The sequence below is a fragment of the Ostrinia nubilalis genome, chromosome 12 (genome assembly GCF_963855985.1).
Source record: "Ostrinia nubilalis chromosome 12, ilOstNubi1.1, whole genome shotgun sequence".
Lineage (NCBI taxonomy): Eukaryota > Metazoa > Arthropoda > Insecta > Lepidoptera > Crambidae > Ostrinia > Ostrinia nubilalis.
This window is the reverse complement of record NC_087099.1, coordinates 15239154-15257984: the sequence shown is the minus strand read 5'-3', so window position 1 is coordinate 15257984 and position 18831 is coordinate 15239154. Positions and strand designations below refer to the sequence as shown.

General features: G+C 39.1%; 2 protein-coding genes across 2 annotated transcripts; both read left to right on the top strand.

Annotated features, from left to right (window-relative positions):
- The first annotated feature begins 266 nt into the window (after positions 1–266).
- LOC135077036 (synaptic vesicle glycoprotein 2A-like) lies at positions 267–3897 on the top strand. The gene is made up of 6 exons (XM_063971628.1): positions 267–357; positions 746–827; positions 1136–1215; positions 1826–1988; positions 2390–2511; positions 3743–3897. Exons 1-6 carry the CDS (start codon positions 324–326, stop codon positions 3868–3870), a joined length of 609 nt encoding a protein of 202 aa, XP_063827698.1. The 5' UTR covers positions 267–323; the 3' UTR covers positions 3871–3897.
- Positions 3898–4986: 1089 nt separating this feature from the next.
- Positions 4987–14457, top strand: LOC135076735 (uncharacterized). Its single transcript, XM_063971156.1, has 6 exons — positions 4987–5106; positions 5571–5710; positions 7380–7527; positions 7918–8059; positions 13472–13628; positions 14316–14457. The coding sequence occupies exons 1-6, from the start codon at positions 4987–4989 to the stop codon at positions 14455–14457; spliced, it is 849 nt and encodes a 282-aa protein (XP_063827226.1).
- Positions 14458–18831: the final 4374 nt, after the last annotated feature.

Sequence of the window (18831 nt, the reverse complement as noted above, 5' to 3'; positions counted from 1 at the left end):
GTAACTTTAAGCCAAACGTAAACTAAAATCATTAAATAATTAGGTCAGTGGTTGATAGAGGCAAAGTTATTTTAATATCATCTAGTGAACAGGAACACGACTCAGGAGCATAAAATGGATGCCCACTATTTTTCATATTAATAAAATTGTGATAAGAATAGTCTATATGGTCCGATGAATAAACCTACTTTGCCCCAAAACTATATAAACAGAATTTCCTGTTTTTATTCTTCGTCTAGCGCTGTCATTCGGCACGTCGACATTGCGATGGTCTTGTCAAAACCTGTGATGTAAAAATGTCGGTAAAATAATGTCAAAGTTCCATGACAACTTTTGAAGAAGCTTTTGAAGAAACTGGTGAGTATAATTTACGAAAACGTACAGCGAACACAGTGCCTGAAACCTGAAAACAGTGCTTTTATACTAATGTTGTTCCTTCGGCTTTGCTCGCGTGGATTTTGGACTTTCATAAGGAGTCGTAAAATCTAAATAAACTCTGCTAAAACACTACTATTCTCTACTTTAATAATATCATAACAATTTTCATGCATAGCCCGTCCCGTACCCCTGCCGCTTTACATAGGTAGGTACCTGGTTCTAAAATGCATTATGTTTGGTGCTATTGGCTTAGTTAGACTATTGTTATGACCACTGCAAATGACTTTCCCGTGCTTTTACCTGGTAGGGCTGAGTAGAAGGACCTAAGCAATGGGCAGCACGTGCCAATATTATGCTTTTCTTCCAGGTCATGGCGCGTTCAACTACGTAGTGTTGGTGACATGCGGGCTAGTCCTGTTGTATGCGACGGTGGAGTCACTCGGTATAGGGTAAGTTAGTACTAAATTATCTGCTACGAAAAGATAATCATACAGGGTGCATGAAGCAGACAACAATTTGATGACTGCTCTTACAAAACTTGTAACTTTACAATTACTGCATTTATAGCGTGGGTCCATCTTGCTGGAAAATGTCTCACACTGCGTTTTCCCAGACACAATCTATCGAACTTTAGCGTTCTCTATCAGACAGCTTTCTTCCTGATTTAATCTTAAATAAAATCCAAGCATATCCATAGTTTCTGACTAAACCCTGCTAACCAACGGAAAAGTTCACGAAACTTCTTGGTTTGTGACAGGTACATCATCACAGCAGCAGAATGCGACCTGGGACTGACTGGGAACGAGAAAGGCTTGATCAACGCCGCCGCGTTTATAGGTAACTCTACGTCGTAGAGTCTACGAAATACAATAATTAACAAACTGATTGTTAAAACAGTTTCTAAAGAATACCGGCACAAATATCTAATTGGTTTCACACGTTATCTTTCAACCTTGAAGAGCAATTTTTATGCGATTATTTAGTTCCAGCTAGCATACGACCACAAAATATTGTACCAGTAATTCTTTTCTATATTTGCTATAAGAATTTACTTTATTTCCACTGCAATACAGTTTTGCGGGGTCCAGTAATACAGAATCCTGCAAGACTCGACTGTCGTGTGAACACTAATATTATTTATTTGTTTGAAATTCGAATAACAAATTCGAGCGGATCCATAGTAGCGGAAAAAGTCCATAGTAGAGGTACATAGCTAAAAGGAGAAAATTAAATAAGACCACATTTTCGGGAGAAAAAAGATCACATCAACGAAAAAAATAAATTTTAAATCCATTCAACTTAGAAGTGACCCAGTATCCCGCAAAAAAACCGATCCGCTCGAATTTGTTATTCGAATTTCAAACAAATAAATAATAATAATATGTGTGTTCACACGACAGTCGAGTTTTTCAGGATTCTGTATTATCAACCACGAAGGGTTCCCCAGGTATATTCTCGACGGCCATCATCTGGGGCTACCTGAGTGACCGCTTCGGACGACGCGCGGTCATGCTGCCGGCCATCGGCGCGGGAACGGTCGTGTCCTTCGTCTCGTCCCTGTCCGGCAACTTCTGGACCTTGTTCATACTGAGGTTTCTTACAGGATGCCTGTAAGTATCTACTATCAAATACAAATATCCAGGTGCATTTAATAGTAGAGAAAAATATTTAAACGCCTGAAGATTTTTTCATAGCAAATTCTTCTGAGTGCAAATTATTGCGTGAACCAACTTGTAAGGTTTATAAAATCTTTAAGTGGTAAGTATTTTCCATATATTCTGACCAGACTACTAGAGTAAACTTTCAGTAAAGTAAAAAGTAGGGTAAAAAGCTAGGCCACAGATAATTATTTTAATTCTGCGTTGCTTGTGCATTCATAAAGCCATGTTACAATAGAATGAAGTCTCTTTTTTACAACATAAATGTGGGTAGTAACCTAATTGTATCTCATTTAAAAATTAGACGTTAGCTTCTTAGTGCGTGGCATGTGTTTTATTTCTGTACTATGCAGGGTATCTGCATCAAGTGCAACCGTGTACGCGTACCTCGGCGAAATGCACACGGACTCCCGCCGAGCGTCCGCCATTGCGTTCGGGTCCACCTTCATCGCGTTCACTTTCATCGTATTGCCGGGTAAGTTTTAGACTAAATCTTCGATTAATTAGACGCTTAATCAATCAATGAAATTACTGTCAGATTTCTAATTAGTCTGTCAACAATTGAATACTTTACTGCTTTTTATTTCATGTAAGTGATTGATTGTACCTACACTTTTGGCTCAGTGCGCAAAATACTCTCGACCTCTTTATCTGTCAATTACGTACTTTACATTGATAAATAGAGTGTCTATTTCCTTTAATAAATATAAATAAATTAAAGTATTTTCTCCGCACGGTCCCCTTAACTATCTCTCTATCTATCAATTTTAGGTGCTTTCTATTAGTCAATAGGATGTCCATTTCCTCTACTGAATACAGGTCCCATTGATCTTCCCTGAACGGTCCCCAACAGGCATCCTAATGTCTCCCTACCACCTTAATTCATCCTTCAGAGAGTCAATAATCCAAATCAATGGGTACCGTAGCTTTAACAACATTGACCCTTCGTTCGTATGAGTTATACCATCAAAACAACCTATTAATAGTATAGTAATTACGAATGCTCAATGAATACACGCGTCGTCGAGTCTACCACGGGTTCTCCATATTCCCTAGTACATCCATAGCTAAAGCTATTTTAATAGTATGCTCTATTTCTATATCCTTACAGTCCTGTTTTCCTATACTGTTGGAAATTGCAGAAATTAATAGCGAAACATTTGGCAAACAAGTGCCCTAACTACCAGAAATTGGCACGCGCGTTTAAACGTTATGTAAGGAGAAAAATGTACAATGACCTACATTGAAGCAGGCCTTGAGATTGTATTATGATGTTATATGGCAGGAAAAACATGTCTATTGAATGCCTACTATAAAATTTTCACGCTTTTTTGTTCCATTTTTTATTAAAAAAAATACGTCTATTTTAAAGTTAATCTACCTACGAGTATAAATCTGCGTCATCCTCTCCTCTATTTTGCTATACCCGAGTCCGAACTGTCCAATATTATTTTGAGGATTCTAAATATGATGTGGAATAATATTTTAAAGATCTTTGTAACGTGTGGAATAGTAATAAACAGTTTGAAAAAGCTATAGCTTCTGAAGCCGTCTTCAAAAAATGTACGTTTTAGAGATAACCAGAATTATTTACCTTCTGCGGATTCAAATTGCAAACCTAACAGCATTTCAATTTTAGCTTCAACCAGATTATTTATTCAAATTCAAATTCATCATCATAACCAGCTTTTTTCCATCTACTGCAGTCATGGCGTGGCTGATCCTCTCCAGCAACTGGTCGTTCACCCTAATCAATGTGAAGATGGTGCCATGGCGAGCGTACATCTGGTCTTGGTGCACACCTGGTAGATTTTTGACTTTTAGCAGCAAATAAGTGACACTGATATTCACAATTTCAAAGATACTTACGCCCGTATTCACAAACATTACTATGAGGTCTCACAGTGCGCGTGGACGCACAGGGTGACACACGAACCAATCACAGAGGTCTATTCAACGCTGTGCCTTTGAGTAGTTTGTAAATACGGGCGTAATAGTAGGTATGAGTGAAAAAAATGACAGTATTTTAAAGAGGCTGAGAAAAAAATTGCAGCTCCAGAAGACGCGAACTGCATTTTTTTATAATCGATAAAATAAAATCAAGAGTGTATTAAATTTTGAAACAGCTCTAATCTTACAGGTTCTTTTGAACCAACTACGCCAGATGTCGCAGGTTCTATCCCCGTAGAATAAGTTCGTTCGTGTCAGCCGAAAGACGTCCACTGCTGGACAAAGGCCTCCCCCAAGGTCTTCCACAAAGACCGGTCCTGCGCCGCCCACATCCAGGTACCTCCCGCGACCTTCACCAGATCGTCGGTCCACCTAGTGGGAAGCCTGCCCACACTACGCCTTCCAGCTCGTGGTCGCCACTCGCGAACTTTTCTGCCTCTACTCTCTGCTCTACGAGCTATGTGCCCCTCCCACTGCCACTTGATTTTAGCGATTCTGTGGGCTATGTCAGTCACTTTGGTTCTCCTGCGGATCGCATAAATATTTATAACTCGCATAAATATTTATAACTTTGTACATTTTAAAGCATGTAAACCTTTGAAAAAGAGGCTGACAATAGTGACTGAGTTTCTTGCGCTGCTTTTTCTCAGCACTGGCCCATTTATTGTCCTGAAGCAGTTGTAGGGTTAATACTGGGACGTGTAAAGGTGCTTTTTTTAAGCCTATTTACAGAAATAAATGAGTTTTAATGAGTTTTTTAATGAGTTTTTGATCAAATTCAAATTCAAATTATTTATTTGCAGAATGTGGTACATAGATGTTACATAATGAAATGGAGCAGGACACATTCGCCAGATCTCCTCATTTCTGATTCAATCACGCAAGGAAACTCCAGAAGAAATTCAATACTCGTGTTTTCCTACAAATGTTGGACTATCTTTACAGTCTCGTAGGATTAAAACTCTTTTCCTCATCGCCAGGGGTGCTGGCAGCGATCATCATGGTGTTCCTGCCTGAGAGCCCGCGGTTCCTTTACGCAGTTAAAGGAGAGATCAAAGCCATCCCAGTCTTAGCCAGAATCTACGCTTGGAACCATAAGAAGAAGAAGGAAGATTATCCAGTAAGACTTCTTCATAACCTTTGTGTTTACTGCATGCCACTATTATATAGGGTATTGGACACAAGTATGAAAAGCTGACTCGTTTACATTTATTTGCTACATTCGATTCGAAGTTGATGTGAAATCAATACATTCGATTAGTTCGCTTAAAAACAAAGTTGTGAGTACGTCAAACTTGAGCATCTCCTTAAAAACACTATAGAGAAACAACGTATTTAACCGCATAAAAAAGTAATTATATCAATTGACTGGTGGATGCCCTAATAATAGCTGTCACTTAGAGTTATGGAAAGGTTGACGCTTGGAATTACATTTATCAAGCTTCAGAACTCATTTATCAAACAAAGCGTGAACTCTCATCAGCATTGTTACGAAGGGCTTTGCAGGTTCGCTTGTTACTTCGTTAGGCAGAGATTTTGCAAGTTCCTGAGAATTATGGTAATATCAACCTTATTACCTACCAGGTGAAGTCCATAACCCTGTCCACCGCGTTAGCCCAGCGCGGCTTCTGCAAGGCCTTCAAAAACTTCGGCCAGCTGCTCAAGCCGCCGCTCCTCAGATGCGTGCTCATCTCGCACTTCTCCATGTTCATGGTGTTCTGTCTGTAAGTACTTTTATAGTTGAGAATCTGTTATCACAATTTCCGAAACATCATTTTCAGCTATGTATCTATCATCACGGCTTCTAAAACATAATTTTCAGCTAGTCGAATAGATTTAAAACATTTTCACTGACTTTTGAAAACTTAGCAGCCTTGATTTTCTTCTTTCAACTCCCTTATGTCTCTTTGGATATCTGTCAACCAGATAGTTGACGTCTGCCAAACTTAGCAGTCGGATTCTGTAATATAATATAGAAAAAAAAAAACACAGACACAAATACAAACAAAGGATTAGCCCCTCTACCACACATTCCCTCATATCCCAACAGAGAAGTAGGTATGTCTATTCTCCTATTTTAGTTATATCTTATAGTTGGAATCAGATGATGACCTAGCCCCTGTCAGGAGAATAGAACTTTATGATTTGATAGAATACCAACCAACTTAAGTATGTTGTTCTATAAAAGGTTAAGGGCAGATAGTACATTACAGACAATAATTATGGCAAAGACGCCAAAAATCCTGTCGCTTAACTCTGGTCACATTAAAACTAATTAAAACACCATTATTTTTCAGATAACGGCGCCTATTTTTATTTATGTAGTCCAATTGCTTACGAGTTAGCTTTATCTAAATTAGTTCAGGTAATGAAGAGCACCAGACATGGAAATGAGATCATTAATTGCTAAGTATTCTTACTACTGGCACAAGTCTACTATAACGGGTTTTGGGCCATATTATATTTACGATTACAGGATAGAATATTATACTTCATTATTCACCAAAAGTGAAACGTAAGAAAAATGCCAAATCGAAACAACAGAATTAGAGCGGTCTTATTGCTAAGAAGCGATTTATTCCAGAAAACCTTTAACTAGCTAGCTAGCTCAAGACTCCATCTACTTAATTGATTAACAATTTATTGCTAAAACCTTACTAACATTAAATCGAATTATTGTAAGGCAAATTGAGAACGAACTCCATTTCAAATTAGTTTTTTTTTTTAAGTTGTGTTCCGATTTTATTCTTTTGGTGTCAAGTGTCAACTGCCCAATTCTTTAACGCCAATCAAATTTATATTTATCCAAAAATATATCTGGATATATCAAACCCTCTTTCTTAAAATAGCGGCGTATTTACTTTGAAATTAATATAACAGAAACAATTTGAGGCCATCAAAAGGAACTTGCGAGAACACAATTTATGTCAAGTGCTACCCGCTGAAATTCAATGAATCAGCGCAACAAAATCGCAATGATTGCAATTGATTGAAATCTCATACATTGCTATTAGGTCATCTGCTAATTGAAATAACGGAGTGCGATGATTTCAATTTTGAAGCGTTTTATTAAATTCCTTATTAGGTAGTAGGCAGTTAAATACATAAAAGGCCTGCCCTGCACGGATAGCTAGTATCCGACAGCTTCAAGTTACAACTGCATAGCAAACTGCAGACAAAACCGCCCAAGCAGTCACAACTGCTTCCGTAGTTTGCTATGCAGTCACAACTTGAAGCTGTTAATAATTACTTTTTCAAGCTGTCCATGAATGGTGGGCATACGCTTCTCTGTTTGATGCTATGTGAAGACATTAAGAAGTCCACAAAATAATGAGGTATTTCCTGAGTGCGGGTAGCACAGGACCGGTCGTTGTGGAGATTCTTGTCCAACAGTGGACGTCCCTTGGCTGAAGTCATGATTTGCTTCAGATCCAGCGGGCTCTACACATGGATGCCCAACATCCTGAACGAGATGCTGTTCAACGTTCACAAGTCTGTCAGCATGTGTGACGTCATGGTCGCAAAGCAAAAAGCCGCAGCGGTTGGTTCGATTTATTTGATGATTTAATACTAGCCCTAAGTTAATTTAATTGTCCATTCCCCCGAAGCGATGCTATGAATTTACATGAAATACACGAGCATCCTCAGACTTCTTCACGGTCAAAATTTATATAGCTCTATGTGACTTCGAAAATTGATACATCGTATTTTTTTTATGTAAGACAAAGCAGATATTTAACCGCAATCGCACCTGGCTGGTGTTAAGTGAGATGCAGTCTAGGATGGTACATTATCTGCCCTGTAAGTACCTATTCACTATCGCCTTAAAAAAGCCCGGATTATAGTGTTCAGTAAAGACAGCAGCAGGCAGCGAATTCCAGTCCCTAGCTTCATGTAGTAGCATCATGACTATAACTGGTGATATTTTCAGGTGTCTACCCAACGCACCTGCAAGCGGAAGACCATAAACCCCCTCGTGTTCCCGGTGTCGATCGCCATGGGCGTGATCTGCGCCACCACCTACGTCGCCATCGGCTACATCATGCGCACGCGCAACAAGATTTGCATCTACTGTAAGTTTATTTCGTTAGTTCGTTTCAGCCAAATGACGCCCACTGTTAGACAAAGGCCTCTTTCAAATGTTTCGTCAACGACTGCGCTGCCCGCATCCAGGTACTTCCCGCGACCTTCACCAGATCTTTGGTCGACCTTTTTTTTACCCAGGAAAATGGCCTATCCATACCTACCGCCGGGGGACGGCAGGTTATGTGGGGCTCGAACCCACTAAAAACCTGAGGTGTTCCCTCTGGCGCATAGTGGTTGGCGCCTTGGGTACTAGGAACTACCAAGGCGCCTTCCGCGGATGTCCCGCCCTACACGGGACCCAACACGCCCCCACTTAATGGGGGGCCGACAGGATTAGCCGGGACATCTTTGGTCGACCTACTGTTACTGTACTGACCTTTAAAGCTAAATAGCTTTTGCCCGTGGCTTCGCCTGCCTAAATATTGGTCTGTCACAGAATGAATGTACAGTCAAAACTCAGAATTTGCAGTACAGTCGAGAGACGATGTTACTACCTTGAATGCTGTACCTTACTTTTCTTGGCACGCAGCAGCGCAGCGTGGGACGTCCACCTACAAGGTGGACCGACGACATCGTAAAGGTAGCAGGGAAGCGCTGGACGCAGGCCGCTATCAATCGATCAACGTGGAAAGCATTGGGGGAGGCCTATGTTCAGCAGTGGACGTCCTATGGCTGAAATGATGATGATGATGATGAACATTTCTTCTACATAGGCCAATCATTGGTCATTATTTTCTATTCATAAATTCTGTCAGTAACTTAATATTTTACTCTACCCTCGGCAAAAGATTACATTTACCTAATGTTTGCATATTTCAATGAGGATCAGTACTGTTGTAGAAAATTCAATAAAACTAGTATCTACGTTAATCTTTAAGACATAAGAAAGATATATCTTTTTGAATTATCCAAATCGGACCATTACTTACGAAGATATTAAGTAATAAACATAGTAGTCCAGTCATTTAAGCTTAAATTAGGTAAGAATCTCGGAATTAGAGATACCCAGCTGTAAGTCTGTAAATACTTGTATATTGACACCCTAAAAGTTGTCTCAAAACCTACATATGGTAGGGTGTAAGCAACTATTAAATTTTAAGGTCAAAGGTCACAAAAATCGGTTTTTTGCGCTTTTTTTGGAAATATCTCATTTCCTATGGGTTTTTTGCTATTTGTATTTATTATCAATATTGTAGAATACTAAATTCTCTACAAATTTTGTTTAAAATTTTTTTTTATACGGTGAACCGTTTTCGAGATAGAGGGCGGAGAGCGCGCGGTCACTGCATCACTTCAGGTCAACTTAAGCGGTTAAGGTTTTTCATACAAAAGGATTTTCCCGCTAATTCCCGTGGGAATTTCGGTAATTACTTGTTGTAAATAAGCTTTAAGTTTACTAAGGTACCTACATGCCAAATTTCAAGCGTCTAACTTCCGTTAAGCGTTTAGATTTTTCATACAAAAGGATTTTCCCGCTAATTCCTGTTCCCGTGGGAATTCCTAAGTAAACTATAACCTGCCCAGGTATATGAAGAATAATTGTACCAAGTTTCGTTAAAATCCATCGAGTAGTTTTTGTTTCTATAAGGAACATACAGACGGACAGACAGACAGACAAAAATTTTACTGATTGCATTTTTGGCATCAGTATCGATCACTAATCACCCCCTGATAGTTATTTTGAAAATATATTTCATGTATAGAATTCTGTCCGTCTGTATGTTCCTTATAGAAACAAAAACTACTCGACGGATTTTAACGAAACTTGGTACAATTATTCTTCATACACCTGGGCAGGTTATAGTATACTTAGGAATTCCCACGGGAACAGGAATTAGCGGGAAAATCCTTTTGTATGAAAAATCTAAAAGCTTAACGGAAGTTAAGACGCTTGAAATTTGGCATGTAGGTACCTTAGTAAACTCAAAGCTTAGTTACAACAAGGAATTCCCGAAATTCCCACAGGAATTAGCGGGAAACTCCTTTTGTATGAAAAATCTAAACCGCTTAAGTAGACCTGAAGTGATGCAGTGACCGCGCGCTCTCCGCCCTCTATCTCGAAAACGGTTCACCGTATAAAAAAAGTTTTTAAACAAAATTTGTAGAGAATTTAGTATTCTACAATATTGATAATAAATACAAATAGCAAAAAACCCACAGGAAATGAGATATTTCTAAAAAAAGCGCAAAAAACCGATTTTTGTGACCGTTGACCTTGAAATTTAATAGTTGCTTACACCCTACCATATGTAGGTTTTGAGACAACTTTTAGGGTGTCAATATACACGTATTTACAGACTTATAGCTGGGTATCTCGAATTCCGAGGTGAACTTACTATAATGACTGGACTATAGGCCGTTTTTGCCGCTAAAAGTCAACGTACGCAGGGCCGCGTGACGTCATTATATCCGAATCGAGCGCAGCCGGCGTACTATTGGGATGGAAAATATTTTTTTCCTGCTAAACTATCAGTTTTAGAAAAAAACTTTTAATAACATTTATTCATCAAAATAAAGTAACCTATCGACCAGTAATTTAAAAAAATAAAAATTGTGAAAAATAAGTATCGCTATGTCCAAAAACCACATTTTCATAGGATTCGATGCAATGCGGAGACGCGGTTGGGGGTGAGTGTGACTTAATGATTGTATGTATTGAACATAATAATACATAATATGATGCTAATACCCAGTTTCTGGCCTGGGGGGGGGGGATAAGTCATACCCAGCTTATGGCCTGGGGGGAGGGGCAAGACTTACCCAGCTTCTGGCCTTGGTGGGAGGGGGGGAGAGGCAAGTCATACCCAGTTTCTGGCCTAGGGGGGGGGGGTCAAGTCATACCCAGTTTCTGGCATTTCTGGCATGGGGGGGGGGTCATACCCAGTTTCTGGCATGGGGGGGGGGGGGGTCATACCCAGCTTCTGGCCGAAGGGGAGTCATATCCAGCTTATGCTTATGACCTGGGGGGAGGTGCAAGCCTTACCCAGCTTCTGGCCTGGGGGGAGGGGGAGGGGTCAAGTCATACCCAGTTTCGGGCCTGGAGAGGGGTAAATCATACCCAACTTCTGGCCGAGGGGGAAGTCATGCCCAGCTTATGACCTGGGGAGAGGAAGGGGGCGGGGGAGTCATACCCAGCTTCTAGGCTAAGATTAAATAGATTTCCAGGAGGGAGCAGCTGTCCTTTCCTGCAGCAGCTGGCCCGCCCATGGGAACGGCGAATAGATAGGTAGGTACGTAGGTTTAACTCAGAAAAACTAAATAACAGGTAGGTATTGCGTGTACCTACATCGAAATGATCTTCATAGCAATGTCTTGTAGCCTAGGCAGAGTGTATCTGTCTCAGCTATACCTTATTGTTAGAAGTAAATAAATTAATACTTATACATTTTTATATTTTACTTGGAAGAAGATATTATGACTCTAACAACACTTATGAACACTTTATTTGAATAAATCGCCAAATATACCACCGCGGAGACCCCAATCGCGTCTCTGCGTTCCATTGAATCGTATGAGCGTATGGATTGTTTGCGGTATTTTTCACAATTTCTATTTTTTTAAATTACCTATCGATAGCTTACTTTATTCTGATGAATAAATGTCATTACAAGTTTTTCTCTAAAACTGATAGTTTGGCTAGAAAAAAATATTTTCTATCCACGCAGTACGCCGGCAGCGTTCGGATCGGATATAGTGACGTCATCGTCCCCGCGCCGGGCGGTCAGTGAAATTTTTTAGTAATTTGGCCATAACTTCGTCAATTTTTGTCGTAGAACAAAAATTTTTGGACTGTGTATTAAGGATTTCTTAGCCCTATAAATCTGCATTCACAGCTAAAAATCGAAATGATCCTCATTACATTTTTCAGTCTTCAATATCGCAGCGTTCATTCATTAATCACAATACAAGTACTTAGTGCAGGAAAACAAGTTGATTAAATCCATTAGCAGTGTCATGAAATTGCTTGAAGATGTCTCCGCAAATACAATTTATTATCTCACTCAAGTGTTACACTAATTTAGGCTGCTATTCACATGCTCTGCAATTACTATTGTGTATGCGTTTTACTATATTTAGAAACAAAAATAATACTACATTATGTTCTTCATAAAAGGTTGTCGTAATTACGAAAAGGACTGCTAATCTCATTAGACGTATGCAAATAGTAAATTACTGGACTCTACAATTACATATCTAGAAGATATTTGTAAGCATATACATTTCTATGATAATCGGTCGAGTAATCCGCACGTGGTCCTTGATTACTTTCATTTGAATGTATCAATATTCATCGTCTTAATCCTTATTTACTTCTTTAGGTACTTATTGCGAGTAGCACGCTTAATTATTTTATTAATCAATCTGTAACTTTTTAATAAATTGTAGGTCACAGAGGTATAATACGACACAGAGCGTTTTTCCAAACTTTGTTTTAATATCACGAGACCGAATCTGGTACTCTAGGTTCGACAGTCCCAAAATAACTTAGAAAAAATCGCATAGATTAGGTACACTGCAAAGGACAAGGCGACCATTGGTTCTACTCATGTAGTTCGAATTTTACTTATAGCTGGCGTTGCTTCTAACTGTACCTACTAGTACCACAGAATAATAATCAGTACTACGTACAGAAGTTTTACTTCGCGAAGGTATTTAAAAAATTGTATGCTCAATGTCATTAACAATATGGTGTAATTTAGCATGTCTCAAGAGTCAAGCACCATTTTGTTGACAAACGTCAGTGATCGGCACTGCGCCGAAGCTATAGGGCTGACTTCGGTAAAATGATGTGACGTGAGGTGCCAAACTGCGGAAAATGGCGGAGGAAATACATGATTTAGCATGAATTATCATGAATAATATTAACTACTTATTTACCTCTCAGTGTCTTGAGGCAACTTAAAAAAGTACATTCTGTGTTTTTATTATTATTTAGGCAGTTAAATACTGCACAGTATTTAGTACACCATTTTCTTTATTTTCTTCCATCATACACAGGAATACGCGTGCGTGAGTCAATGTTCGCTCGTATGTGAGGCCTTGTCGAATAGTATCCTGTAGGTGGGCCATCGTGCGTGTTTTGTTTTCGATGTAAACTCGCGGAGATGAACAGGCCTGCTAGTACTTACAACATAAGTTGTGGATGATCACGAGCATCCTAGGACCAGTGTTCCGCAAAATTTTTGTGTTCAAGGTACATCGAGGAAAACGGTAATTTTTTGGAGGTACACCATTTATACCTTTATTAATCTTACCGTTACTTACTTACTAAGAATAGGTTTACAAGATAATGTTATTTTTCCGAGGCATACCATTTAATGAGCACGGTACACCAGTGTGCCGCGGTACAACCTTTGCGGAACACTGTCCTAGACCATACCTGCTGTTTATTTTCCCAGGTTCAGTGCTGGCAGTCTGCTCGCTGATGCTGGCAGCGTCCAGCGTGCTTCCCCAGCCGATAGTCGCCATCACGTTGTTCATCGTCGGCCTGTGCTGCGGCTGCGCTGCTTCTGTGCTCGCCGCCATTGCTGTGGAGGTGTTCCCTACCAGTGTGAGGTGAGACAAGACTATTGTGTGATATGAAATTAATCTAGTAACATAGCTGGAACCGATAGTGTCATCATACGTCATAATGACGCCGACAAAATGGAAATGTATCGCAATATTTCAAGCCATCAGACAAGGATATTAAATTTTTAGGGTCGCATTAATAATGAAGGTTTGTGATGAGGTATTTAATTCTGTAGCGCATCTGATAAGACGCAACTTGTGACATTAAAACACAAGCTTTCTGCTTATTTATTGATTCTTCATTGCAGTGTCATTGGACAGACGATCTCAAGAAGTGCAGCTATGGATAGTCAAAAAAGTATCTTATCATCATCACTTATTTTAGGAGCCAATTATTATTGATTACTAGCTTTTGCCCGCGGCTTCACCCGCGTGAAATTTATTTTGTCACAGATCGTCATAAATTATAGCCTATAAGATATTCCGGGTTATTAACAATAGTACCGTAAAGTTTCATCAAAATTTGTTCAGTAGTTTTTGCGTGAAAGAGTAACAAACATCCAGACATCCATACAAACTTTCGCATTTATAATATTAGTAAGATTTAAAGTTGTGGAAAGTGAAGAAATTAACTAAAGACCTCATGATCTCATGTCTCGTATCTTATGATAAGAGAATGATTTTTTGCCTTTGAAAGTCTTGAATTTGTATTCCTTTTTCCCTTTCTATTAGAGCCCTGGCCCTCTGCACTCTGTACATGGCGGGGCGGTCGGGCGCAGCGGTGGGTGCCAACGTCATGGGCCTGGCGATGCGCGAACACTGCTTGCCGCTGTTCTTCGCCAACACACTCATCACTGCAGGTAAGAAGCTATGAAACTACAAGCCAAAACATAACTATTTAAAGTATAGTTCTAGCGCTTAAGGAATGGTTTACACCAAAGCTGAGCGGTGCAGAGCGGAGCAGAGAAGTTTTTTAAATAACCAATCAGATTCAATTGCACATCTCCGCTCCGCTCCGCCCCATACCTCAGTCACTGACTGAAGCGCCTAGATCTATGCTACAGGCAGCAATTTTTCAAATCCCTTTGACAACGTCTGATTTACGTTTTACACGACCTCGATTAATTCATTTATTGTGTTCTGTGATTGACATAATTGACTCTACCAATCAAAAGTCTCGACCTATGCTTGAGACTAGTTTTGAACTTCATAACTCGTTGATAAGTGTTGGTGTGTCGAACAAAATTATAGTTTGCATAGCAAGCTTCATCTACGTGGTCTTCACCATGTGAGTTAGTTTCAATAAAAAAAAAGTTACGACTACTTAATAATTGCAATCATAAGCAAAACAGTATTATAGGAAAAATGCATAGATAGATTATTTTCCTGTAATAAATTGGTAATAATAGTAATAATGTCAGGCGTCAATATCAAAGAAATTAGAAAGAAAGAAAGAAAGAAACATTTATTGCCATGGACATCACAAAAGACAAAAGATGTAAATAAAAAAACCAAATAAGACAGAGGTGACATAAAACATACAATGGAAGAGAAAGTAAACTGAGCAGTGCCACCCTGTCGCACAGCGATGTCCATCGCAATGGGACCCCACTCAGCATAATTATGCCGTGGCCCCCTATGAGGAAGGCCACGACGCTGGTTTTCAGTGTACCCCATGCCGAGTGGGAGTCACGGACACTAACCTATACTGCATAAAATATACATACATAATAATAATAATAGTGCGCGTATAAATTTTAAGTGTAAGTACAGTATAGTTTTATAAAGAAAAGATGTGATAACATATTATAAATAAAACGATAATATTTCAAAAACAAAACTGTGTGTGTACATAATAAATCAATTGTAATGTAACAAAGTGCGTTTGTGTATACTGTGATTGTGTGTGTCTCGACATCCGTAAAACCGTTTAGCCGTTTAAAATTAGCTATTCGAGGTTTAGTAACACTTTTAAAAATAATAATTATAATTGTTTTCTATAGTTATTTATTCCATAGTATAACATCCTGTTACTTTAAGTATAACCACAGAATAATAATTAGTACTACATACAGAAGTTTTACTTCGCTAAGGTATTTAAAAAAATGTATGCTTAATGTCATTAACAATATGGTGTACCTACCTAATTTAGCTTGTTTCAAGAGTCAAGCACCATTTTGTTGACAAACGTCAGTGATTGATACTGCGCCGAAGCTATAGGCATGGCAGCAGAAAATGGCGGAGGAAATACATGATTTAGCATGACTTATCATGAATTATATTAACTACTTATTTACCTCTCAGTGTCTTCAGGCAACTTAAAAAAGTACATTCTGTGTTTTTTATTATTATATAGACAGTATCGTATTTAGTACACCATTTTCTTTATTTTTTCCATCATACACAAGAATACGCGTGCGTGAGTCAATGTTCGCTCGTATGTGAGGCCTTGTCGAATAGTAATCCTGTAGGGGGGCCATCGTGCGTGTTTTGTTTTCGATGTAAACTCGCGGAGATGAACAGCGGGTCTAGTCAAAATGCCATCGCAAACCAATATGAAGTTTTCGCTAATGTCAGTCGCCGCGTCACCAGTAATTCGATTCGATCGGAAAATGGCAGCCAAAATGCACATTGAACCATCAACGATGCGGCGATATAAAAGTTCATTCAAAATCGAATAAAAGTTAAAAAATGTCTATGACTTTGCGATTGTTTTTACTTTTTTTAGCTTTTTTTTTTTAATTAGTTTCTTCCTTCTTTCTGCTCTCTGTTTACGTCTATGCTTCGCTGTCAAACTAGCTGTCAAAACTACATCGCGATACGGATTTGTCTAAACAGCCTTAGGGTGGGTTGCACCATCTTAGTTTAACTTTGACAAACGTCTAAAATCTGTCAAACTCCATACAAAAAACACCGGTTAACGTCATAGTTACGGTCAAAGTTAGGTGGTGCAACTCACCCAATTGGTTTTCGATCGAATCAAAGCTTATCACCGGGGTTTTAGTAATCGCAATGAAAATGGCGGGTGTTGCGATTCGATTCGATTTTGATTGAGTCTTAAATGCATGTTGGCTAAGCCTTTGTATGGGAAATTTCAATCCAGTCTTTCGATTATCGATAGGTAGGGCTTTGCGATTCGATTTTTTGCCGTTAAACTAAGCCTTTTTTGTTATCGACCTCTTTTGCGATTTCTTTATTTGTTTGCGCCTGGTTTGCGATGGGTTTGCGATTTTAAAGTGCGTTTTGACTAGACCCACTGGCCTGGTATACCTAACTACTACTCTAGTAGTACAGAAACTGGAGGGAAGTCGAACCTCCACTTCGAACTCCTCCTATGTTTTTCTGATTAATTTCGTTGCGGGTCCAATGACAGTTTAACTTTCCCCCGGGATAAAGTTGTCCTTCACTGGTTGGGTTATTGGCGGTCAAGCTGTAGATCCTGGCTACACAGGAGTTGCAGCGGTGGGAATGAGAGGTGGAAATAGATCCGTATTAGTACAGAAAATGTTTTACAGGGTCAACATTACTGATGCTGCTGTGGCCAGACCCGAAGGCAGTCAGGGCGATCATGGAAGAAAGAGGATTTGCATATTGATGAAGAAGACAGCATTTTTTATGATTTTGAGGTACGTGCTTTTGTTGTAAATTATAACTAAAAGTCCCGTTAGCCCCTCGTACTCGACGATCTGGTGAAGGTCGTGGGAGGTGCCTGGATGCGAGCGGCGTAGGACCGGTCTTTGTGGAAATCCTTGGGGGAGGCCTTTGTCCAGCAATGGACGTCTTTCGGCTGAAACGAACGAACGAACTAAACTAAATGCTTGTATTAGGTGGGCTCACCACAATAGTCGAACGTCAGCGGGGTTCGGACCCGTGTTCCTCAAATGGCGAGTCAGCCAACCAATGTTTCTTCTTCCTCAGTCCCTCACTGATAAGGATCGCCACCACAATATGGTGTTCCTCCACAGATTGCAGTCATAAGCTGTGTGGACCGCACGATGCAAGCTTCCACCCACCATTTTCAGTTTGCTTTCACATAATATGCTAATAATTTTAGAAAAGATTTTAAAAGGTACAATAACTCAAACGTGTCGTCACAGTGTCGTCGTCCTCAACAAATCAATTGCAGCTAGAAATATACACGAGGACACAGTTATTAGTACTCTGAATAAAATGCAAACAAAACATTTGAATAATTCTGCCAAAATTTACTTTAAATGACTAGCATTTTACACGTGAACATTATCACTTTCTTCTCTACATTCGTATACGTATATTTCTTTTGTATATAACTACGTCACGTCACCATTTTGGCCTTGTGCAAGACTTTGTTCCTATTTGGCACTAAGCCATTTTGTCGTATAACAGCAGATTTGTTCTTGCTTTAGTACATTTCTGATTTAATTTCAGTGCGATTAGATTGTCTATGTAATAAATGGGCTATGTATATTGAACATGAGCATGGGTGTCGTTCCTGAAGATTGTTCTGACGATTTTCCCATACTGAAATACGGTTTGGCTCGTGTAACGTACAACGCACACTGAAAGAAGCGAATGAAATAATATTCTAAATTATATTTGATATTCTTTGAGTATACTTTTCATTGTAACTCACGTATTATGCGATAGTAAACACGTGAATACAGCTCGAGAAAAGGCACGTGAAGTTAATTGATAAAATTATAATACTACGTTGTATTTGTACGACGATTGTGTACTTGTTGAACGCATGCTCGTTTTTACATTAATTATACGTAGCACTTAACTTATTGGGTGTGTATAATAATCACTTTATGAGTGACGCTTACCATCATAAAAATATAGAGTTAGTATATGAGCACAAAAAAAAATACGTAAAATCAAGATGAACTAGACTTTTATCCTTCCTATTCTTCCTCCAGCGCTACTAATAAGGCACCCACTGAAAATCAGTGTCTTGGCAGTTACACTGTCAAGATGGTACCTACTTTTTCGCAACTTTATCGTTTCACTTTTTTCTATTAATTATTTGTCTTTTGTTGCCAAATAAAATTATTTTAATTCTATCTTTAATAAATTCATTCATCGTGCATTACTTATCGCGATTATCATAATATGTAGAGCAATTTAACATGTAAGCTCATTCATTGAAATGATTTTAATTGCATCTTAATGAGTTACTGACTCACACTCCAAACCATCTGTAATATCTGTCAAATGTCTTCGCTATCTCATACTTCAGCGTTAACCAAACCCAGTGTGCGTCGCGCCT